This window comes from Hippocampus comes, unplaced genomic scaffold, assembly GCF_001891065.2.
Source record: "Hippocampus comes isolate QL1 unplaced genomic scaffold, H_comes_QL1_v1.1 scaffold22, whole genome shotgun sequence".
Taxonomy (NCBI): Eukaryota; Metazoa; Chordata; class Actinopteri; order Syngnathiformes; family Syngnathidae; genus Hippocampus; species Hippocampus comes.
Window position 1 is genome coordinate 1,916,750 of NW_017806175.1, and position 24,587 is coordinate 1,941,336.

A 24,587-nucleotide genomic window follows, 5' to 3' on the forward strand; every position below is an offset into this window, starting at 1 on the left:
ACAACACAGCTCATGCCTACGGCATCAGTGAAAGCTGAATTTGCCACGTGTTTACATTTAACTAGCGTGCTCGACTTGGCAGACATGTTTGTAACCTTTAGTGTTGATGTTTATGAGAGAGTGCTTTGAGAGAGAGCGCGTATGTGTGAGCACAGGGTATTTTGCATGTTTTTGTACCTGAAAAGTAAACTACTGACCAGAGCCAGTCGATAAATGAAAGTGAAATGAAACGCAAACAATAAATAAGTGATGCCGTTTGTGCTACATACAGAGTGGAGTAGTACAATCGACCTGTTTAACAAAAGGTTGACCAAACCAATGTATGAGATGGACATGGTTGTGGCAACCAGATCTCGGATCTCAAGCAAATCTGCAGCTACTACTGAATGTGTTACAAACCGTTAAGCTAAGCTAACTGCCGCTGACTTGTCCTTTATATTTTCTGGCATTTTACAATGACTTCATTTTCACCTAAATCCAACTCTCTGGTTTTCACACCGGTTGCACCTTTAACTTCCGTAGCATAAATGTAGTCTTCTCTTCACAGGTCAAAACTGAAACTAATCACAATATCACAATACACTCTCTCTCTCTCTCTCTCTCTCTCTCTCTCTCTCTCTCTCTCTCTCAAGAATTGTAATTGTAGAGCACTATTTTAATTTTCTAACACACAAGAATGTTGATGACAACATAACCTCCCCGGAGTAGATCATAAACTGGCGACGACCATTTCAGTCTGTAACACCGACACATTATGACCACTCTCAGCCAAGACCAAGGTTAATTTTGACACCCTTGTACATTGGCACGCTTTATCTGTTGTGTCTGTCCAGCTCTTTAGTGTCTGTGTCATTAAGTTTATTGTGAGGTTTAACAGTGGCAGCATTAGACAAAGGGCAGTGTTGCACAGGAATACAGAGAAGTCAGTAATTCGAGTTCCTCCTCAATGGGGGGGAGGGGGCGGGAGGGGGAGAGAAAGCAAACGCTTTATAGTTTGCTGGTTTTCAGGATGGGATTTTTGTGGCAGTATGATACGGCTTCTACACTGCAGTGGATCCAGGTGATCTATGTCAATCTCTCTTACACTTTGAAATCCATGCACTCCCTCTTACATTCCACCAGAGATGTTACACTTCATCTCTCCTGCACACACTCGAAAAATTAAAAACAGGGAAACACCAAGCGTTCTATTTTCGTAAACAGCGCAGCTGCGGAGTCGTGCAAATGCCGACGGATTCTGATTTTCATATCAGGGTAAGGCCCACTGTGCCAGTTTGGCAGACAGGTCTCGACCAGAGACATAACAGAAGGAGTGTCATGCAGAAACGCCTGAGGGAGTGACAGTTTGGCGGCAGGGAGTCCATCGAAACCTTTGGCCTGTTCAGATCACGTCTAAGTGGCCGACGCGAGGTAGACAGCCGGCGTAATGTGATTTAAAGGGAATGAAGTCGGCTGTGACCACTCCCACAGTGGCCCAGCCCTCCTTATTGCTCATCCATCGACCTATGCGCAGAACGATCATGCATCCAATAGGAGAGCTGTTGGCGGAGTGATTTTAGAGTGACAGCACCAAGCGATTGTATGAAATGGATTGTATGGAGGAAATATTTAAATTTCACAGAGGAAATGTGTAAATGTAACCCTTCACACCCACTAAATAATCAAATACAATGCTCAGGCTACTAGTTAATATCATATTCTATTTCATTCTGTCTGAGGTTTTGCTTAAGGCATGTGAACTTTAAGCAAAAATCTCATTACATTTTTAACCTGCCTTGTGTGAACTGCTAGGTAAACAATGTACCATCCATCAATGTTCATCACTGAAAAGAAATTCTGCTCCTCTAGACTCCATAAAGCCATTTAATAGGCAATCAAACAACATGTTCAATCTATATTACAACACACCAGCATCTTTACAGATGCGCTTTATTATTCATCGGGGCTCACGGATTATTGCAGACCTTGCACTTTCATTTATTTATTTATTTTATTTATTTTTTACACAAAACAGGACTATCGCAATACACTTGAACTTGCATTTGGCAATGACGACATGAATAAATACTCTGCCCACCACCACCTGAGATTGCTCATCATGATTTGTGAAACCATCCAATGTATTGTATTATTGTGGCAATATTTTTCATACCATTATTTATATTATGTGTGTGTGTGTGTGTGTGCGTGCGCGCGGCGCAAGTGACGCTAATTCACAATTCCCATGTCCTGTCCGTCACGCAAATACTCTTCCTCCTACCTGGACTCACACATGTTATCCATACAAAATGCCCAATGCCCCCCCCCCACCCCCCACCACACACACCCCTGAATGGCAGCAATGTATTCATCGCAACTTCTACGAGCTGGAAAATGAAATCAAGTCAGGAAGCCTTTGACCCTTCCTCATGGCTGCCTGCGAGAGTGAAACACAGGCGGCGTGATATAGAAAGTGTGAGCACTCATGCATATGTTGTCGCCTTCAGCCTGATTTGGACAATTTCAAAGCAGGAGAGATTGCATCGAACAATCACACAGAATGCCTGCAGTAAATAAGCTCATCTAACTGCTTTCCTACCTATTATCACATTTCCTAAAAGGACGTTTAAAAACAACATCCAATTTATATGAAGGACCCACCCCGCCCCCCATTTGACGCTCAAAGTACAGTGGTACCTCTCCTTACAAATGTCTCTTGATCCGAAATTTTCAAGTTACGAAACGCCTCAACAGGAAAATATTGCCTCTTGTTCCGAAAGAAATTTCACGATCCGAAAGGTAAAAATACAGCAGGGGCTGCTACTCGCAGCTCCGAGTTTCCTGAACGCAACATACTTTTAGCTGCTCTGCCATTGGCTATCACCGAGCGTCATCCTGGCATCCCATTGGCTACGAGGGACCTCGACGAATAAAGGTTTTCTTATTCTTATTATTCTTATTCTTAAATGTCAGTCACCCAGAACAAGTTTTTACCAGTCCGGCGATTGCTCACTATGCTGATGTTTGCCTTGGACATTTTCGGAGGATTGTTAAAAGCCGACAAAAGCAAATGTCCTTGGATCAGTGCTTTACAAAACGCCAGGCAAAAACCACTTCTGAGAGAGAACATGAACTTAAGAAGGCAAAAAACAATGAGGGCGCCAGTTAAAAGTTAAATGACCATCATTTTTATTCTTGACTCTATTTTTAGTTTTCTTTACATTGTGCACAATTCTCATTTATTGTGCAATAATTTAATTGCAACACGTACTTGATGCATTTTTGATGCATTTTTATGCTTTAGAAAACATTTATTTCTGAGTTTTGGGGGACTTAGAACGGATTAGGGCATTTACATGGAAAACGCGTCTCTACAAAATTTTCTCGTTAATTTTCTTCCATAACCAATTCATTTCATAAGTAGAGGTACAACTGTATTATGCCCAGGTTGGTCCGTCAGTTCCTTTTTGCAACTAACGCGAACGTGACCCATTCAGGGGCACGTGTGGCTGGTTCGGTATGGCCTGCGTATCGAAACGGACGGTCACAGCCGGCTGACGGTGAGCTCCGTCCGCCGGCTGCCTCAGGATATGAGATGCTGATCATATTTCTATAATCAATTTAGCAGAGCAGGAGGTATAAATCCTGTCCATTCAATTTTCTCTCTCTCTCTCTCTCTCTGTCTCTCTCTACAATACCCCCTCCCCTCGGTTAAGGCCCCTTGCTTATAGTCAGATGAATTATTCAGCAGCCAATGTGGCAAAAGGTGGAGTAAACAAGTCTATTGCCTAATATCCCCAGAGGATGGCAAAAAGAGACGAGGCCGTGCCGAAGAGCCAGCAGAGATAGTGGGGCTGGAGCGATGGGGAAGGACAGTATCTTTGGAGAATGGACATCAAGAGTCGTTCCCGGCGACCTGCAGTCATTTGCACTTAGATTGACTCGCAGGGTTTCGCTCAAATGGCACAGCTGGCTTTCGAGTGGCTCTCTCTCCCCGCAACACATTTGGCGACCATTAATAATGGAATCATAAAAGGACAAACATGAGCTCCGCGAAGCGAGCTAGCAAGATAGATAGAGAGAAGAAGAGTTCAGAGTCCAGCTGCTTCCAACAAACAAAAATGCGGACGAAAGTGGCGCACACTTGAGGCCTTTTGTCATAATAAGTGATGCGCCTGCGTCAGCCGCTCCATTCTGGTCACCTTCTTCTTTTTTTTTTTTTTTTGACGAGTGGGTCTCGAAGGCACGCATAAAATCAGCTTTCCGAGTAGAGAATTCAGAATTCATAGGACATACGAAGCGCTTACATAACGAGCAAATGTAATCTCTTGCCGCGGTTATAGACAGTGATTATGCAAGCAGAACACTGCTGATTGATGACTTGCCCGGAATTCAATTATCACATTTTTATCTTCAAATTAGATTTGAAAGAAATATCATGTTTATTCAACAGACAAACTACTGCACTTTGCTAATTCTTTAAAGCTTGCATGCTCCACTTAACCCTTTCATGCACCCTGTAACCTGATGAGCTGTCCACTGCAGTAACCGCTGTCCCTGAAAGGGTTAAATTTGCCACAAAACAGGAAAAGCAGAAATGCATGCCCATAGATGACCACGATGAATCCCACTTGGTGGACCTTGGACCATTTCTAACGTTGTATATTGTTGCTGTACAATAAAAAGCATGTCATTCCAAATTTGGGGAGCTTTTGATCCATAACAGAAGGGACGTTTTTGTGGGGGGATGAAAATAAAACAAATCATGACCTTTACATTGACCATACTTGTTAGGAATTCATTCAACAGCATTATCTATCTATCCATGCATACATCTGAAAGTTAATTCTAATTGTTTTATTATTATTGTTATTATTATTATTTAATTCTATTTGCTCGTGTATCTGACAGGTAGGTCTATCGATAGTCTTGAATTTTGTGATATAATCACTACTTTGTAAATGTTTGACTATGCAAAACCACCAATTAAAATAAAAGATAAACTAGAAAAAAATTAAAATAATAAAAGAGGAAAAATATAAATGGTCATGTTTTTATTTAATTTTTATTACTGGAGACTATATCGACTCAAGAGCGCCTCTACTGTTGGCATTAAATATTACATCGAATTCTAGCTCAAAAGCATCAAGAGACAATAAACCAAAGTTGTCACGCGTGTGGGCCGCGGCGCATTTTTATCAAGGCCCACTGCATATTTACATATAGCAAAATTAAACATGGCTCACATGAAAAGGTTACAAAAAACGTGTGTCAAAACGTTGAAAGCACACTCTTTCTTGTCCTTCGTTCAAAACTCCATTGGCCGTGACAATTTATAATGTTGGAACTCGTGTTTGAATTCGTTGAGTAGTCCATTCAGGTCGTGTGTGTGTGTGTGTGTGTGTGTGTGTGTGTGTGTGTGTCTGTGTGTGTCTGTGTGTGTGTGTGGGTGGGTGTGTGTGTGTGTGTGTGTGTGTGTGTGTGTGTGTGTGTGTGTGTGTGTGTGTGTGTGTGGCGAGAAAAGTGTACTTACTGGCATTGTCTGACTTCCGTGTAGGGCGCCAATTGCTGACTGAGCCTCGGTGTGTGTGGAGAACTTGACAAAGGCGCAACCTGGAGGAGAGAAACACATATACACACACACACACACACACACACACACACACACAACACGGCATGAATGTGCAATCAGTCAAGTGAGGTGAAAACCCGACTGTATGTAAATAAAGGATGTGGAAGTGTATCCGACAGCCCCCCCCCCCCCAAAAAAAAGGGCTGTGTGCCTGCCTGCACAGTGGGCGGGCGTGACAAGCAGGCTGAAGCTGCGGGCAAAAGACTGCACAGATGAAGCAGAAAAGTGTGCTATTTAGCACCGCGCGCCTGTCTGTGCATTTTAAACACGAGCCAGACTCGCAGTCACTCTGGCACACAACAACACGTGGATCGATATTTGTGTGGATGGCGCACAAACCAACAGCTCTCAGCTCAGCATGTCCTTCAGGAATATGGCGGTAAAGCACACACGGGGAGCTTCTTGTTGCCTTTCTACACGTTGCTCATCAATTATTCACTCGCGAAAGTGAAGAATGGATGACACAGATATGGAAAATGTATAGTATTTGTTTAGTACAAGGAAAATATTAGATGTGAGCGCCTATAGTTAAAAATACTCATGGTTGGACACATTTTATTCCAGGAGGGACTGAGGGCAGTTGAAAATGGATTGCTGTAGTGGAGACTGTGGAGGAGCGCATGTTTATTTGGGCCATTTCTTGTCATATATGCTGACCAGGTACTGGAAATATTGTAGTCTCAATTACAGGTCAATGCATAGAGTCCAGACATCAAAGCAAACATGATGCAGTGGCATTTAGCTGTTGTGCTGCATGGGAAAAAAAAAAAAAAAAAAAAAAAAAAAAAAAAGAAAAAAAAAAAAAAAAAAAAAAAAAAACAACAACAACAAAAACAAGTTCAGATCATGACTGCATTACAACTGACATGGCTGTTGTGATTTGAGACTATTGCTTGTGTAATTTCAAGCAGTGTGTGACCTGATACACCCGTGGTTGTGCTAAAAAAAAAAAGAAAAAAAACTGTAAACAGAAGTGTGTAACTACGTTGAAATCCTGATTAAAAAAAAAACATGCTTTTGAAGCTACTGTAAGTGACTCAGTAAACGTCAGTAATATTCGTCATTCTTTACCGAGGATAAAGAATATCTGCTTCTTAATATTATTAAATTGTCTGCCTACACGTGTCAATGCACCGTTTGTGTTCAAATAGCCATCGTTTGAAACTCGCCACACCAATTCTAGCCTGTTTGTCGTGTTTACCGTGACATGTTAGCATTAAGCCAGTGGTCTTTAACACAAAGTTTGACAGTAAACCTCAACTGGGAGAGGCATTAAACAGCTTCCTAAAACTGTTCATATACTGTAGGATCTTGTAGTAGATGTTTTGGCAGAGGGAAAAGCTTCTTTTGCGACTTCAGTTAGCTACCATGCGTCAGGGTCAGCATTGTATGATGCCACTTTTTTTTTTTTTTTTTTATTGTACGATGCCGAGTGGGCTCAGCTTGTTGTGGATCGGGGTGGTTCTTTTTGTCCCGAAACCACATTGCATTGAACGCATCAGCGAAGGAGGATAACGAGGGTCTCCATTATTTCCTTCTCCAGATGCGGAAAGGAGAATGAGTGAAGAATGCGGCGCGCAGTGGTAAGCTACGGTCAATATAACATAATCATCGGTAAATATGACTAAAAAGGGTTGTCTGATGTGAAGAAATAAGTGATTTCCCACTGTTTTAATGGAAAACGTCGAGTAGTGTCGAGTTCCTCGATGCGGAGCACACCGCAGAGCTACACAAAGAAGAAATAAAGCTTCCCTGGGCTGGCCCTGTGCACCCTCACAGCGGGGACATATGAATTGTTTTGACATCCATCTTTCCCTTCCTCCTCCTCCTCCTCCTCGTCCTCCTCCTGCAAACTATTGCAGAGTCACAATGCTCTGGCTTCCAGCCCTTTTAGATATAATTCCACGACAATTTCCATAAGCGCTAGCTGGGGAATAGGCTGCACAGACATGAAAAACAACCGGTCCCCTTGCACTTTGCTATATGTCAGAGGAAATTGATGTCTCCAAAAGTTTGCGGCTACCTCATGCATGCCTAAAGGTAAGAAAAAAAACGGAAAAATTCGAGTGGCACGATGGGAACTGTCTCATAGGATACTACAGTATATGAATTTGCGGACAATGTCGACATACCAAGGCCCTTCTACAGTACGTCGAAAGGTTTGTTTACACTTAGTGTCTTATGTTCTCGTTACATGAGGTTTGACATTTGGGGGCTGTTTTGATTTCAGATCAGCAGGGAGCCACTCTTGATCTAATTGTGCACCGAAGTGGACACAACACCGGGGAGGTACAATCAAGCGCCACGAGATAATGAACGTAATAATTAAGGCTGCTACGTTTGATCAGGTACAATAAAATACAATACATCTTTATTTATATCGCGCTTTCACAACAGCTGCAGCAAATCTTTATCCAGCACCTCATACTAAAGACCCCAGAGTGTTTTCTGTCTTTGTCTGCCTCTTCACTCCTGATTCCTCTGCCCGGGAATGGAAACGCGTCATGCATAAAATGACGACAGTACGGGATTGAAAATCTTGGTTTTGCAATGCAAAAGTTGTTTTTCTCTTGATATGAGATACCTCTCCATGCTGAGGGAGAGATTCTGTGATTGCAAAGTCAGCGTTTTAAAATGATGTGCGCCGTTACTGTATTGTATGTGATTACAATTACTGATAAATGGTTCTGTCCTATTCGGCTACGTAGCAAATGTGCTATCTATGAACTTTTTTTAATCAATAAATGTGTTTCCAGCCTTCAAAAGTACAAATCAGATTGTATACAGAGGTGCTTTGCAAAGAGATGCGAGCTTTATCAGAGTCGGAGTTTCACTCACTGAACTGCCACTTTTCATCCTGGGTGTCAGAAGTGGGATACAATTAAAGTGACAAGAGCATGGAGACACCAGAAGAAACATTTCAAAAATTTTGGAATGGTCCTAGCCTGTCACAAAGTCTACAAAAGTATATGCGCACACGTCTGTACCCTGATTATTGCTGTTTTTTTTTTTCACAAAATAGTTGCATTGCATTTTCATCCACAGCTGGATTCAAACAGTGACATCCTAAAGTGACTGCTGGTGTAAAAACTAAAGACTGACTTCAACAAAAAACTCTGCGATGACTCAGCCCAGAGCTCAGACCAAAATCCAACCCAAAAGCACGGCTCTGCAGTTCAAAACTGTTGGTTCCTATGGACTGAGCTACTGCTGACTCTGGTGTTGGAAATAGTATGCATCCTAATCCCCCGAACGAATGACCTTGGAACTGGAAGAAACTTGGAAAAGCTCAGCCAGAACCCAGACCAAAAATTTAATACAAAGCTGTGGGGCTGTGATATGAGAAGCTCTTGCAATTTTTTATTTTTTTTTTTTGTCCAACATGTTTTAATAGTTCCCTCTGAGCATGTGTGCTTACGTTGGAATTGTCTCACACAGCTGAAATTTACATAAATTATTATCTGTACATTTGAATATTATTTTAACAATGGTTGTGATGACGTTCATCTTTGTAGTACAAAACGACATGTGTGACATTTGGAATTTTTTTTTTTTTCATCAATGCCTAAAGCTGTCCAGCACATCAAACAGCCGAGCGTAAATTGAAGTGAAAACACTTTCGACCTACAGTGTGCGCGATGCGTAAGTCACTTGCATTTCCCGCACAACCTGCGCAGTCACTCTGCCAACGGTGACCTAAATAGTGTTGACAAGTGCGTCCCGGCGCTTTACCTTTGCTGTTGCCATCGGGACCTCTTAGAACCGTGCACTCCTCGATGACTCCGTAGGGTTCGAATAGGCGATAGACGTCCTCCTCGGTCTGTTGTTTGTTCAGCATCCCCACAAACAACTTCCTGTCCTCTGGAAACAAACAAACAGACCCAAAAAAAAAAATGTTGACCTCAATTATAAAGATGATGACAGAGGCAAACATGCATGTTGGTGGAATTATTTCAACCGGGTCACAGTGTAACATCTTTTTTTTTTTTTTTTCCCGTGACGGATCATTTTCATCTGATAGCATCAGTGATCTTACTCCCTGATGAATGCATCTGCGGAAGCTAGTAGGAGCAACAGGGTGGCCAGGAGCAATAATGAGGAAGTTCGACACACATATTGGACATAAACACCGATCCAAATGTAAGTCAAGCAATTGACACGCTCATTTAAGATAATTGTTTTCATTTATTTAGGGCAGCCCGGTGGGCCAGTGGTTAATGCGTCGACCTCACAGTGCGGAGGTGCAAGATTGGATTCCGGCTTCGGCCTCCCTCTGTGGGGTTTGCATGTTGTCCCCGGGCCTGCGTGGGTTTTCTCCGGGTACTCCGGTTTCCTCCCACATTCCAAAAACATGCTTGGCAGGTTAATGGAACACTCTAAATTGTCACACAAGGTATGAGTGTGAGCGCGGATGGTTGTTCGTCTCTGTGTGCCCTGCGATTGGCTGGCAACCGGTTCAGGGTGTCCCCCGCCTACTGCCCGAAGACAGCTGGGATAGGCTTCAGCACAGCCCGGGACCCTCGTGAGGATAAGCGGATCGGAAAATGGATGGATGGATGGACGGATATTTATTGATTTATTGTGGCAGCATGATGAGACCGTAGTGAGCACGTTCGCCTCATACTTTTGAGGTCTTCCTGCTTTGAATTTGCCTGTTGTCATGCTCATGTTCACATCCAAGACTGTCAGCGAGCTTTCAATGAGGTATTGACAGTGACGAGGTACGCATGTTGTTAAAACCCAAATTGGGATCGCCGATTGATTTCAAGCTCTCACCGTCAGTGCAGGAAAGGTGCGACCCCAAGTTTGAAAAGGTATTTAGCTCACAAACGCAGCTGTGTCAATTCCCCCCCCCCCTGCCCGGGCATTCCAAACCGATCTGTACCGCTTGGTGGAAACATGGCTCCTTGGAACTTCAGTCTCCCACACAACACTTCCAGTACCGGCTCCCTCATCCATATCCCTCCACCCACCACTATTCATCTCCTCTTTCTCGTTCCTCCACGCTTATTCCACATTTTCCACAGCCATTCGTTCTTTTTTTTTTTTTTTTCGCCGACTGCCGTCCACTCTTTATCTCTCTCTTACTCCTCAACTAATTGCTGCTGATCCAGTGCTTTTTTTTTTTTTTTTTTGTGTCGCCAGAGAAATATTTCAGTGCGCCGCTCAGCTGAACAATGGCCTCGTCTCTGCCTGGCAGCCGCGGCTGCCGAGACACGGCGTGAATAACGCTGACTTTTCAATAGGTGACAACTTCTGTTGAACGCAGCGTGGGGGTGGGGGTGGGGTGTGATCTTTACCTTGACCTGACACATTGTGTTTACTGATGTACTCTAATGCGACAGTGGCGCCGCTCTCTGCAGGCTGGCAGAAGAATCACTTAAAAACCTGCGCTTCAAGTCTTTGATTCTAATGCATATACGTGCACCACAAAAATCGTTTTTTTTTTCTCCATTAAGTCTAGAAAGCAGAAAACACAAAAGAAAAGATGTTTAAGCACACCGTTTCCACCCAAACTAATTCTTCTGAAAACAAAGGAATGAATACGGAATGGAAATCTAGGACAGAGCGACATCGAAGCCCGAGGCTCTGAGCGAATGCATTTCACACAGAAATGCACAGGCTTGACTGTAACCAAATAAAGTGGCTCCAGCTTGCTAAATTTTGCTGCCAAATGAGCATCTCCTCATGTGAAAGCAGCCAAGGGACACTCGGTTAAAAATGTTACTGATGCATGCAGATGTACTCATAGGTCAAATTTCCCAGTCTGGGGAAGCTCGCTCCATTCACTTTCTGCCAGCTTTCCTGTAAGTCCTGTACTGTATTTCTGCTCTAATAAATAGCCTGCATGAAGTCATCTCCATTCTATTTCCATTGTCCGTGTGAAGATACAAACGCCAGACCTTGTATATATGCCCTGGGGGGCGGGGGGATACCAGCAGGTGTTGCGGTAGTCAGTCTCATTATTTAAATCCTACTTTCAAAAACTGAACTCGACTTGAAACCATACTTTGAGAATTGAAACATCGACTTGACACCATCAAACAAATTGGAAATCCTTGGAACGCAAATCGAGCTTGAAAGCCTTAACCAGGCCCGAAACCCAAAATCCTGATTTGAAACTGTGAACCAAGGTTTGGAATTGTCATTTATCACCACCACCCAGACTTGAAGACCTAATTTGAAAACCTCATCACAGGGCCAAAATGTACCATTTGAAGCATTTATGACCTTGGCGTTGTCTTGAAACCCGAATTCTTGTTTGAAACCATAAACCAGGTTTGAAACTCAAAAGGCTAAATTGAAACCATGACCCAGTCACACCTTTAAAATCCTAACCCAGATATGAAATAACATATTAAAACTAAAATTGTGGTTTGAAATCCTTATTTAAAACACTAACACAGTCTTGAATTCATAATTTGAAACCTTATCCATGGCTTGAAACTCCATTGAAAAAAAAAAACCAAAACAACTAGGATAGGAAACCATACATTGAATCCCTAATCGTCATTTAAAACCCAAATTTGAAATCCAAACACAGACTAATTTGAGCAACTTCAGACAATATTCTGAAACTTAAACTCCGGCTTGAAACCCTACTTGCAAACCTTACCCCCATTATTTTCCAATTGTCAAGGTTTTTCATTCAACTCACTGAGGCAGATACGAGCCAGGCCTGTATTTCACTGCCCCGCCCCCTGCTGGTTGCGGCCAAGTATTGCTCCCTTGCCTCCCTTTACTTTTTGACCCAGGCACACCTTTAAAATCGTAACCCAGATATGAAGTAACATATTAAAACTAAAATCGTGGTTTGAAATCCTTATTTAAAACACTCACGGAGTCTTGAATTCATAATTTGAAACCGTATCCATGGCTTGAAACCCCCCCCCCAAAAAATAACAAAACAAAAAAAAAAAACAACTAGGATAGGAAACCATACTTTGAATCCCTAATTGTCATTTAAAACCCAAATTTGAAATCCAAACACAGACTAATTTGAGCAACTTCAGACAATATTCTGAAACTTAAACTCTGGCTTGAAACCCTACTTGCAAACCTTACCCGCATTATTTTCCAATTATCAAGGTTTCTCATTCAACTCACTGAGGTAGATACGAGCCAGGCCTGTATTTCACTGCCCCCCCCTGCTGGTCGCGGCCAAGTATTGCTCCCTTGCCTCCCTTTACTTTGCGACAACACAACAAAGTCATCGACAGTCAGAACTTGAAATCAATCAAATTCCATGCGATCAAATTCTCGTTCCTATCTTCCGCTGTGTCTACAACAGCGTGTCATGTTATTTTTCCTGACCTGAAACTGTGACATTGCGATAGTGACGCCCAGCTATGGTTTCACAGCATCGGGCCGGTCGGCGCAAATGATACACCTTTAAAATAATCAAGCCTGTCAGAGTGTTATCTAGGGAGGGCGCGTTCCTGGTGCTGGCTGCTTATTGCAAGTGGCAAGATCAGAGGCTACGTATCACCGCGGACGTGATGCAACGTGACATCTGTCAGGGTAGATAGGAGAGCATTTATCTGCAAATAAAAAAAAAAAAAAGTGGGGGGGAAGGAAAGCCTTGAACTGGAAAATGAAAGGCTGAGATGGTCCTTCTTTCTTGCTGGAGGGGGAAATATAAATTCTGAGGTTAGATGATGTAGAAGGAGGGCCACACACACGGTAAAGTTGCTCCTTCAAGAAGATGATGGCGGTCTGTTGGATTTTAGACCAATGCAAAGCCTCACACATCTTGATGAACACATGAGAACCTGCGACTAAAATGGACAAAAATGTGCTACCGATGGTGGAAAGCAAGCACATGCAAGTACCCTGCCCTTGACCAGCTTATCAGCTGTGGAATAAAAAAAAATTCTGCTACCGGTCTATAAATCAGGGGAGAAATGAAAATTGAATACAAAGCCCACCGATCCCCGAGGTCGGTGACCTCGGGTCAGTTAGGTTTCAAAGTAAACATGGTGAAGCAGCAATCAGCTGTTATGCTGCAAACTATGTTTGAGTGTTTTTTCTTTTCCCCCATAGCTTTAATTCCGATATTTTAAGCATTAAAACCAACTTCACTGTCAGTAATTTTGGAAAGATACTTTCTATTTCTTGACTTAGCTTTCAATTGTCTTTAAATGTTGTCAAAGTACGTTATTTGAACGTTCTCTCTGCGTTGCATTTGAATGTCTTTAGCTTTTCATAAAAGTGCTTTTAGGTGTTTTGATTGTGTGACTGTGTCGATGCAATGTACCATACAAACAAAACTGCCGTGCCTTGCCTTGATAGCTATACTCTGCATGTAAGTACACGAACAATTAATTATATGTTTGGTATCACGATGTGTGCAAGTCGTCTAAAGGTAGGAGTTAGCGTTATCGAGAATATCGCCGTAACAGTGTTGCGATGGAAATCCTTGTTTTTCCTTTCTTGGACGTCACAACGCTGCGATTTCACGGCTCTTAGGTGCGAACCGTCCTACTGTTTTCTCTGAGATGTTGCGAGGAGAAACGGCACTAATAAGCCACCTCATGAAGGCTACGGAGCGCGGCGGCCGCCTTACAGTCGGCGATGTCAGCTCAGTGGGTTAGCGCGCCGGCTTCAAAAGCTACAATGCTAATTTATTTTCAAAATCGGTCAACAAAGTATTCTTCATTTCTCTCTCTCCCTCCGTAGAGGAAGAAGAAGAAAATGGGGCGTGATGACAAAAAATGTCTGCTTCTCATTGACGGGATGAAAGGCTCGTTGCTCAAGCGCTAATTTGGCAGGGTGCTGCTACCCCGAGGCACCGCCAAACTTCGGACGTCTTCCCTCATTGGCTGCTCCCGCCGGTGATCCTTAACATGCTTAGCATCCATTGTCGCTGTCACCACACACACATGCACACGCACACACGCACACACACACACACACACACACACACGCACACACACACACACACACACACACACACACACACACACACACACTTGTCCCCCTACTCTCATTAATGCAAACACAAGCCGGTTAGATTGCGATATATGTAATAAATTGGATTAAATTCCACTGGCTAAGCACTGTGATCTCTTCGGGTTAATTAATTTCATTCTGTCTGTGTTTTTAATGCTTGAACACATGCTGACACCGTTATTGTGTAGCATCCTGCTTATTGAGCGGGGTGGGGGGCTGGGGGTGGGGGGAGCATAATGGGCTTGTGAAGAGAGGAGGGCGGGTGGGACGGCGGTTGTAATGTTTGGTATTCCGGCCACAAAAAGGATGCAATTCCTCCACACTACAGTAGCTGGTGGTAAGATGCTGGATCCTTTTTCAGCTCTTATCTTCCTTGAAATGAGGAAGGGGCTGGCGGTGAGGATGGGGGACCCCGAATCCTTCTCTTCTCCAAGCTTGGGATGCTATCTCATTTCATATATCCTTATTGTTCCCTTTATCAGCCAAACTAATATTGGTCATAATTTGCCCTTATCTCCCCCCCACCCCCGCTGACAGCCACATTTACACTGCGGCTCTTTTTCCGCACCTTCATCTCCCCGACAAGTCCTCAGGTGAAAGGTGATTGGCAGCCATGATGTAAAAGTTGTTGTCATGGTGACCGGCGCGCATCCTTCTGACAAGAGCATTGCCACCGTCTCTCCCATTTCCAAACCATCCGACCCGAAGGTCCTTACGAACCCCCTTGCTCGATCTTCCCTCCGAACCAGCTCCTTTTCATTCATCCCGGCTTATCGAGGACTGCAGTGCTCTGTGTGTGTGAGTGTGTCCGTGTGTGTGCGCGCAGCAATTTACAGTAAGGCCGCATCCTCCTCACTCTCGCCTCCTGCTTCTTATTCTTGCCGCCTTCTCTTTTCTTCTTCTCGCCGGCGCCACATTGCTATTCACCGGGTCTCATTCTACTGTCCAAAATCCTTAGCAGGCTGCGCCACTATCACGGCGGATACAGTAATAAGTCTCCGTGTAACCCGGCTGGAATACAGATCCAGCTAGCGTCCTCACGCTGCATGGATAGTAGTTGAAATATAGAAAGTGAAGCAAGTTTACGTGCTCCGAGAAGCATAAATGATGGATTCCATTCTATTTGTAAGGGGACAGAGTATGGAAAAGTAACTTTTTAATTGCTTGTATAGACATTTCGGTCTCTAGGGTGTCTTGGCGCCCATCAAGTGTGAAATTACATAAGTGAGTACATTTTTGTGAGAAAACGCCTTGAAGTAAGCTGTTGAGATTTTGGCCCTATTGTAAAGACACAGTCAGGCTACTTTAAATACCACCCTCATTCTGATTTCTCCCACCCTTTGTTGGCCAGCTACATGGTAAACTATCAGCCCTTTATTTTTTTTCTGAAAGTGACTTGGATTACTCAAAACCTCTGATAAGGCAAAGACAAAAACGAAAGCAGTCATGTTTTTGGATGCACAGAATGTTGCAATAGCTTCTGATACCCGGCACAAAACACACACTTGGTAGCAGTCACGACCAGAGCCACCACAGCCAGTAAAACCTTTGCCAACATACCAAGTTCATAAGTGACCACTGAGTAACAACCTGTTGTGTCTCGAACTCTGCAACTTTTTCGGCAGTCTCCTTTTGCCGTGTGTGAAACTCTGGTTCAAATACATTGTTTGAAATGTATTTTCTCCAGCAACCAATTTTTGCCCAAAATTCACATTCAGCAGTTGTCATGGTAACACGAAGCCGTAGGCACATGCGGCATTTCAGGGAGGTAAGGTATAGGGTGAGCAGTTCTTACTTCGCATGAGCGAGGCCACCCTGCTTCCAAAAATCATGGAAAATCAAGGCGTTGTCTCCACTCTCAAATGCTCTCAATTGTTGCGACTTTGTCTAGCATCGTTCTTATGCCTACACAGCATACACATGTTTGAGCCACAAAAAAAAAGCATCCGCTCAAAGCCTGTGGTGGCTAGAATACAGTTGAACCCACTTTTGACAGAAGACAGGGACCGGGCTGGCAAGTGAAAAGTGAAAATCTGTATGTAAGTGACAGCTTGTGAAACGCATTTGAAAAATAAATATTGAAATTACCACCCCCCCACCCCAAATTTGTCACAAAAACGCTGAGAAACATTCGCTATCCATTTTCTACAACAGACGGTGATAAATGGCGGAAAAAAATGTATACAAATATAGAATTTTATTTTTAATATTGGGGGGAAGTAAAAATCAGTGAATATGCGAATTTCTGGGTCCCGTGATGCGAGTACGCAGGGGTCAACCGTATATCCCACTGGGTCATCTCATGGCTTTCCATATTGAGTCAACAGGTGCTAGCGTCCAGCTAGCTTACGAACTAACACATCCCCCCCCCCCCCCCGTGAGAAGGGGTGGGGGCCCCCCGAGGACAGTGGTTGGTGGGTTCGTGCGCGCTGACATCCCGTTCAGGATTTAAATAACAACACCGAGCTGTTCTGTAAATCGTGGCACAATATTGTGCTGCAACAAACAGTTGGCAATCGCTGCTTTAAGTGCAAGACTTCGTGGCTAAGAAAATTCCAGACTCACTTGGAATGCCATCACTTCATCAATTATGCAACCTTTTATTGGTATAACAGTACAGTTGGAAGGCTTGTGAAAAGCCTTAACTGTCACAATGTCATCATTAAGGACAAAAAAAAAATTGTCGGGAGCCTAATTCACGGGCCTGTATAAAGCACAAGCATTCCATTAATAGACTACATTGTGATTCATAGGGGACGTTTACAACCGTACAACACAGAAGCAAGTCTTTCACAAGGAACGCGTGGGAGGCTGCGGTTGCTAACGGCTGCATGTAGGCCTTGTTGCGTGTTTGGCAGGCCACAAAGCTCAATATCAAACCGTAGCGTGTTAGCGAACATGAGCCCCCACAGGACGAGCGATTCTGCATTCCGAACGCACGAGCCGGATCTCAGCAGGGAACGATCGGGAACGCCGACTTTTCAGGAGCGCGCCGGGTATCCGAAATGGCACCCAAATATCCGTGACGTGCTCGGCGTTCAAACATACCGCATCCACGCTTGCAAAACACTCAGGAGGTTGCTGTCACTCAAACAGTCCTCTGTGATGCTCCAAACTTTTGACAGATTGGTGCAGTTTCATGGCCGCTGTTCTGGTTTTGGGGGATTCCAGCTGCGGCGTACAATTTCGAGCTCTTCCACACTCTTTCCTTGGCTCGTATAAAATCTCTGACGTGTGGAAGTGTTGATGTGCGTGTGTGTGTTTTTATGCCTCTTTCTTCTTGACAGCACCCCCCCCCGACCCCCAATCCCACACACGCACTTTTCTGCCTCCCCTGCCTGCAAACGCATCAGCCGAAAGGAGAAAAATTGAGGGCGAAATTGCTTAAATTATTCTATCTGCAGCATATACATCTCAGCAGATTTACACCCAATATGATAACAAAAGTGAAATATTACTGTCGCTGTATTATACAGCCATGCTCATAAATTCTGAAAAGTGCTGTGTATGTGCGGCTGGCTACTGTATATAAACATTTACAATATGGCAGTCCTATTTATATTGTCTCCCTTCATAATGCCACCTGAAGGGCATTTTGGCATCCGTTATGATATGGATTTTCTACACGCCATTATTGCCTTTATTCTCCATCCAGATACAGTAGAAAGGCCTCCACCTTTGGCAGCGTTTAACACAGTGCCCGCCTGTTTCTTAATTATTTTCTCATCGCTCAGCTGACACTGATTCATGAGGCTCTCTCCAGACACACCCTCTCAACCAGCCCCCGCTAACCCATCTCGAAAAATGCACTTTTTGCTCTCTGCAAGTGTGAGCTTATTTCACTGCCTTCACTTTCACCCTCCCTCCATTTTGACAGTTCTGAGTAACCCATATCCAGGCTCTAACCACTAAACTTCCTCACAATAACCCCGAGAATAACCTTAACCACAATCTTGTCACCCGACCCAAACCCCTTAAGACTAGCCATGAACCAAACCTAACCTAACACAAAACCCAATCCTAAACACTAACTCAAACCCAGAAGTCCGACCATAACCACGAACCACAGCCTATACCCCAAAAACCTCAACGCCGAACCTTAACAATGATCCGCCAACCCCACACCGAACCCTTACACCAACTCAAAACCCTTAACTCTGATCTCTAACCATAAACGACTACCCCAAACACCTTCATGCCTAACCTCCGAATAACTCCCGGATTTTCCGCACTATAAGGCGCACCTAAAAGCATTCAATTGCCTCAAAAGCCGCCTTATAATCCGATGCGCCTCTTTTATGGATCAATATTCTGATTTCTTGGATGTACTATTTTATATCTTCTGTAAAGTGCTTTGTTACAGCTGCAGCAGTTGTGAAAGCTCTACATAAATAAAGCTGTATTGTATTGTATTCTCCTTAGTGTATGCCCCTTATAATGCAGTACGCCCTCTATATGAAAACAGTTTTTAAATAGTCCATTCATTGAAGGTGCGCCTTATACTCCGAAACGCCTTATAGTGAGGAAAATACGGTCATCTCAACTCCAAGTATGAGTATAAAGTATAAATCTAACGACTAACCCTAACCATAATACTCGCCATTAACCTAACATATAAATTCTCACCCTACCCAAAAACCTTTCACCCGAACCACCAACATTAACGCCCTAATCGTAACCCTAACTGTAACCCAAAGACTAATCCGACCTATAACCCATTCCCTAAACTTTAATCACTAATCAAAAGCAGAGTTATATGATGGGAAGAAAAGAAAGCTTGCATTATAGGAGATACAGCAAAGGACTAGCCGTAGCAGAAAAGTGAGGGAGGATCTAACCGATGACGGGCAACTGAAGGCAACTGAGCCGCCAGATGACTTTGCCGAACGTGGACAAAAGAGGTTTACAGGACGCCCTTCATGTCGGCTTTGCCCTGCCCAACCAGGGAGCAACAGCCGCCTGCTGGAACCCAGACACCTCGGTGAGGGGAGAATCCGACTGAACCCCCTCCCTCGTCCTGCTCCACCTCCTGCAACAGTGAGCGTTTTCAATATGCTCCAGTCCTAGCTGGAGAAAAAAAAAAAATGCAGCGCCAACAGTAATGAGATGGGGAAATGCCGCACGAGATAAGCGGGCCAATAAATAGATAGCTATATAGGCCATCGAGCATGTCGTTGCTAACATTTCCATATTACACTGCACATCTTTCCAAATATATTTGCACAGTTTTCCGTCATAGTGAAAAAAATAAAAAATAAAACCCTGCATAAATATATAGAGGACTGGAAAAGCCAATACTCGGCAAATCATCCATCCATCCATCTATGCAAGTTCAGATTCATTTTTCAATTTGATGACTCATAATTTGGCTCTCCAACAGTAAGCATTGAAAGTTTTAACTCCACATGGCTTTTTTTTTTGTTGTTGTCTCTTGTGCAGTTATTTTTGGTGATGCCACGCTATAAAATGCCACGGACTAACTTTTCAAAGTGGGGGTCGTTTTGGTTCACGTTAATTTTTGTTTAGTTTCGGTGGATAACTTCTTTTTCCACTTGTATGACCGTTAAGGATGTTCAAATGTGACTTGGGTAACATGTTTTTTTTTTAATGATGGCAACTATTTGACCCTCAAACAAATTCTAATATTTAAATCAGGCAAATAAGCACGGATAGCTTTCCGCAAATGTGCACGCAGAGAAGAGAAAAATGTAAAAAGTACAGTTGGACATAACTCCGACATATAAGCTAAAATAAGGAAGTTCTCTTATATAAATAAATACCCTTCTTACACTGTCAGTCAAAAATGAGTATTATGATCTTTGGAAAGGCAGAATGATTTCCTATTGGATCTCATTAGAATGTGTGGGTGCACCTAATGGACGTGAAAGCCAAATTGAGCCGCAACGGAGAATAAAAACCAAACACAAAAACATGGAGCTCTTGAGATGTGCCCTTTATTCTCCAAATGAAAAGAAACTCTCATACAAGGTGGAAATGCGCGGCCGCCGTCATTAATTTGGGGCTGGAACATGAGATGGGTTAGCATCGAGCATAATAAGCTGCAGACAGAAATAATGTTGCCTTTGAGAGCTCCTTTTCTTTTTTCTTTTTTTTTTTTTGGTTTTTTTACTTCTCTGCCTCGCTGCGATAAGTGCTTTGCTATTTGGTTCGGGACAACTTTAAAAGAACCTCTACCCCTCAAACACCAAATTGGCTTCCTTGAGTTGTCCCTTGCAGGTGCATTAGACTGCCCCCCCAATAATTGCCGCTTCAGTAACACCACAAAAACTTCAGCACTCACAGAAGGCGATGTGGTGTATCATTTGATCGAATACTGCAAATGTTTCTTTTGAACCTGCATTATAACATGGCTTTTTTTTCACAGCTTTCACAAATCACATCAAAAGAATGTTGTTGCTTTTAGCGTGCACCCAACAGCCCCTTTTGCGCATTCAGAAATGACAAAGTAGAAATGTTCCTTGAAAAGGGCACATGGGTACTGAGAGAAGAACAGGATACCCCACCGTAAGAAGACCAAAGACTGTGGGCCTGATTTACTAAGAATCCAAATCATGTACTGTATTTGCGCTAACAAATTGCGCGTGTCTGCTGCATGTGATTTCCTGAGACCCGACATCCATCCACCCATCCATCCATCCATCCATCCATTTTCCGCTTTATCCTCACAAGGGTTGCAGGGGGTGCTGGAGCCTATCCCAGCCGTCTTCGGGCAGTCGGCGGGGGACACCCTGAACCGGTTGCCAGCCAATCGCAGGGCACAGAGACGAACAACCATCTGCGCTAACACTCACACCTTGGGACAATTTAAAGTCTTCCATGCATGTTTTTGGAATGTGGGAGGAAACCGGAGTACCCGGAGAAAACCCACGCAGGCACGGGGAGAACATCCAAACTCCAAACAGGAAGGCCGAAGCTGGGATCGAACCCACGACCTCTGCAATGTGAGGTTGATGCGCTAACCAGTCAACAACCAGGCCGCCTAAGACCCGATGGTAACTGCTAATTTGTGGGTTGACAAACTCTCACTTTACTCTTCAGAGTTCAACAGCACAGCCTTTTTTCAGTTTTTGGCTGTTTGTGTGGCGAGTTCAAGCACACAAGCAAGTACACTGTGAAGTTTAAATTGTTAGAGTTGGAAGTGTTAATGGAAGAGGCAAAAAAAAAAAAAAAAAAAGTATTACAAAACGAAATGCGCCATATAATTTTGGGGCGGGCAACTGCACAATGTGTAATCAAACTGCATGCTTGGTTTGATTTCACTCACTTGGAGTGCATGGCACTTGGTTCTACAGGTATGTGACCATCTTGCTTATCACTGCATTTTACTCTTGGGACAGAAAAACTGCCAACGCTAATTGTCGCAGTGCCTCGAAATGACCAAGAGGACGGAAATGCAGAGCTGATGCGGAGTGTTGACATCGTCATTCTGGCATGACTCCTCCAATTCAGAGCTTAAATTAGTCGGAAGCTCCAAAACTGCAATCCCAAATTGATCATTATGTCACAATTATATTTGTTTCTGGAATTTTAAAAATATATCTACACATAATGCTACGACACAAATGCTATCCGTTAGCCCATCTAGGGCATTTCCCAATACATATGTATAAGCATGAAAGTAGGGCGTTTTGGGCAAAGAAATGTGGTTGTCTTAAATACACAACAAGCAATTCTCTTTGTTTGATGTTTAGTTTGACAGTAAACTTGAACTGTGAATGGTAATATATATATATATATATATACAAACACACACACACACACACACACACACACACACACACACACACACACACACACAATGGTACCATCATAAAATGGATTTTGAGTTGTTAATCCAAATCTTGGATGGGTGATTTAAATGTTCCCTGTGTTTACGACAGCACCGCTGAAAGCTGAACTTCTTCTGCGAAGCAAAAGTTAGGACAACTCTCGGGCAGATGGCCTTTTCCTCTGGCCCTCTATCTCTCTCCGACAAACCTTACAGTAAGCATTTTAATTCCCGCTGACCTTTACTCATCTCAGCCAGACACTTTTGCCAGTCGCTTAGGGCCAAAACAAAATGAAATTTCAATTTCAGCCCGGAATAATAAAGATGCTTCACTCGACACAGGAAGGGGAGGTGGGGAGACTTTTGCAGCTAGTTTGTGACTTGGGTGGCCTCAGCGTGAATGAAGTTTTCTCTCGCTGATGGAATGGCAGTTACGCACAATCGTGACATGAATACCTCCCGAAACAACACGAATGGGCTCGCAAAACACACAATGGTCTCCTGTAACGCGAGTACCAGAGTGGCTTTGTTTGCGAGGCATAAAAATACTAAGTCAGCACGTATGACATGGACGTTTTGCTAAATTGAGGGAAGAAATGAAAAATGCATGGTGTAGAAATAGGGGCTGTGACACGGTTGTCTATCCGGTCCGAATCATGACATCTCTGGAAAAATATTTGAAAGTCAAAATACGCACCCTGACTTCCCTCAATGCACCCAATGCAGGAAATAGACACGTATGGCTTAGATGAAGCCAGTTGCAATTTTGTACCGTGTCAGCCTCTTAGTGATAGACAGCGGAATCACACAAGTTGAATTTTTCAGCAAAAAATAAATAAAAATAGGCCACTAAAGTCAACAAAAACTTCTGGATCATTTTCAGCCCAGGGGCGGCCCGGTGGTCAACTGGTTAGCCCTCACATGTTCATGCATGGCTTTTCTCCGGGTACTCCGTTTTGCTCCCACACTCCAAAAACATGCGTGGCAGGTTAACGGAACACTCTAAATTGTCCCGATGTGAATGTTTGTTCGTCTATGTGTGCCCCGCGATTGCTGGCAACCAGTTCAGGGTGTCCCCCGCCGACTGTCTGAAAACAGCTGGGATAGGCTCCATCACGGCCCGGGACCCTCGTGAGGATAAGCGGATCAGAAAATGGAAGGCCGCAGTCGGAATCGAACTCTGTACCTCTGCGCAGTGAGACAGAGGTGTTCACTAGTAGACCACCGTGCCACCTTCCCAGGCAATGTCCCAAACTAAAAGTAAAGGAAAACGCTTCCTTTGGCACAACTTTTTTTCCAAGTTAACTTTATTGCAGTTGAAGAAAATAATGTTTTATGGCCACAAAATGACCCTCGGAAACGATTAATTAAATGTTCATAATTTCCGATGCAGACATGTTTGATTCCCAAGGTGCCACCAGGGTTTAAATTTTAATGCTTTGAGGAAAATATCAGACTTAATTTATTAATGATCGATATGCCTCCAAAATCCATCAAGGGGATACTTATCCGACACTTGTTTTGTTTAGAGGAGGGAGTCATCGCTGTTCAAAACCCATGAACAAAACTTACTCAGCACTGAACAAGCATTTCTCCTTCCTCCATAATTAATTCATACGGCGCCTCTGTTTAATTCAGCTGTCCGTTGGGAACAGTGGAAGATAATGTGCCAATTCTAATGAAGGATACATTGTAAACAACCTCTGAGTGGAAAGGGAAAAGAAATATGTGCTTCAGTCCCCTTTGGATTGGACCATTTTTGGGAAATTCAGCTGGGACCAACAAAAACGTTTGGGAGGACAGAACAAAAATATGATGAAGTTTGGGTTTAAAGTGAATATAAGGCACAACAAGTTGAATATTTAGAATGAAATGTAACTTTGGGGCGCCACGTAACTGGTTAGCCACCTCTGACTCGCAGTGCAGAGGTGCAGGGTTCGATTCCGGCTCCGGCTTTCCTGTGTGGAGTTTGCATGTTCTTCCTGTACCTGCGTGGGTTTTCTCTGGGTATTTAGTGCCATGATGACATCGGCAGATGGTTACGTTTATGTGGCTGTGTTTAGACAAGGGATACTTCAGGGCCAATTTAATAGGCTGTGGAGACTAATTTAAATTACATTTGTTATCTGTTTGCGATTTTTCTTCATTGTAAAGAAAACTGTCGCCAAGTGTGCAATTTGCATAATAGTAGTACGCAATCCATCTTTCTGTGATGATAATGTTGGAATCAGGTGA

The 24,587-nt window shown here is 43.5% G+C and overlaps 1 protein-coding gene and 1 long non-coding RNA gene across 4 annotated transcripts in view; one reads left to right on the top strand and one right to left on the bottom strand.

Annotated features, from left to right (window-relative positions):
• celf5a (cugbp, Elav-like family member 5a) overlaps positions 1-24,587 on the bottom strand; it is a 101,222-nt gene that overhangs the window by 35,401 nt on the left and 41,234 nt on the right. For all 3 annotated transcript variants that reach the window (XM_019897012.1, XM_019897011.1, XM_019897010.1), the window contains exons 2-3: positions 9,344-9,472; positions 5,513-5,592 (exon numbers count right to left, since the gene is read on the bottom strand). In XM_019897012.1, coding sequence (XP_019752571.1) covers positions 5,513-5,592; positions 9,344-9,472 — 209 coding nt within the window. The remainder of the gene's footprint in view (positions 1-5,512; positions 5,593-9,343; positions 9,473-24,587) is intronic.
• On the top strand, positions 5,602-7,178 carry LOC109532250 (uncharacterized). Its single transcript, XR_002171345.1, has 3 exons — positions 5,602-5,990; positions 6,176-6,271; positions 7,155-7,178. It is a non-coding gene; the product is annotated as an uncharacterized LOC109532250 (long non-coding RNA).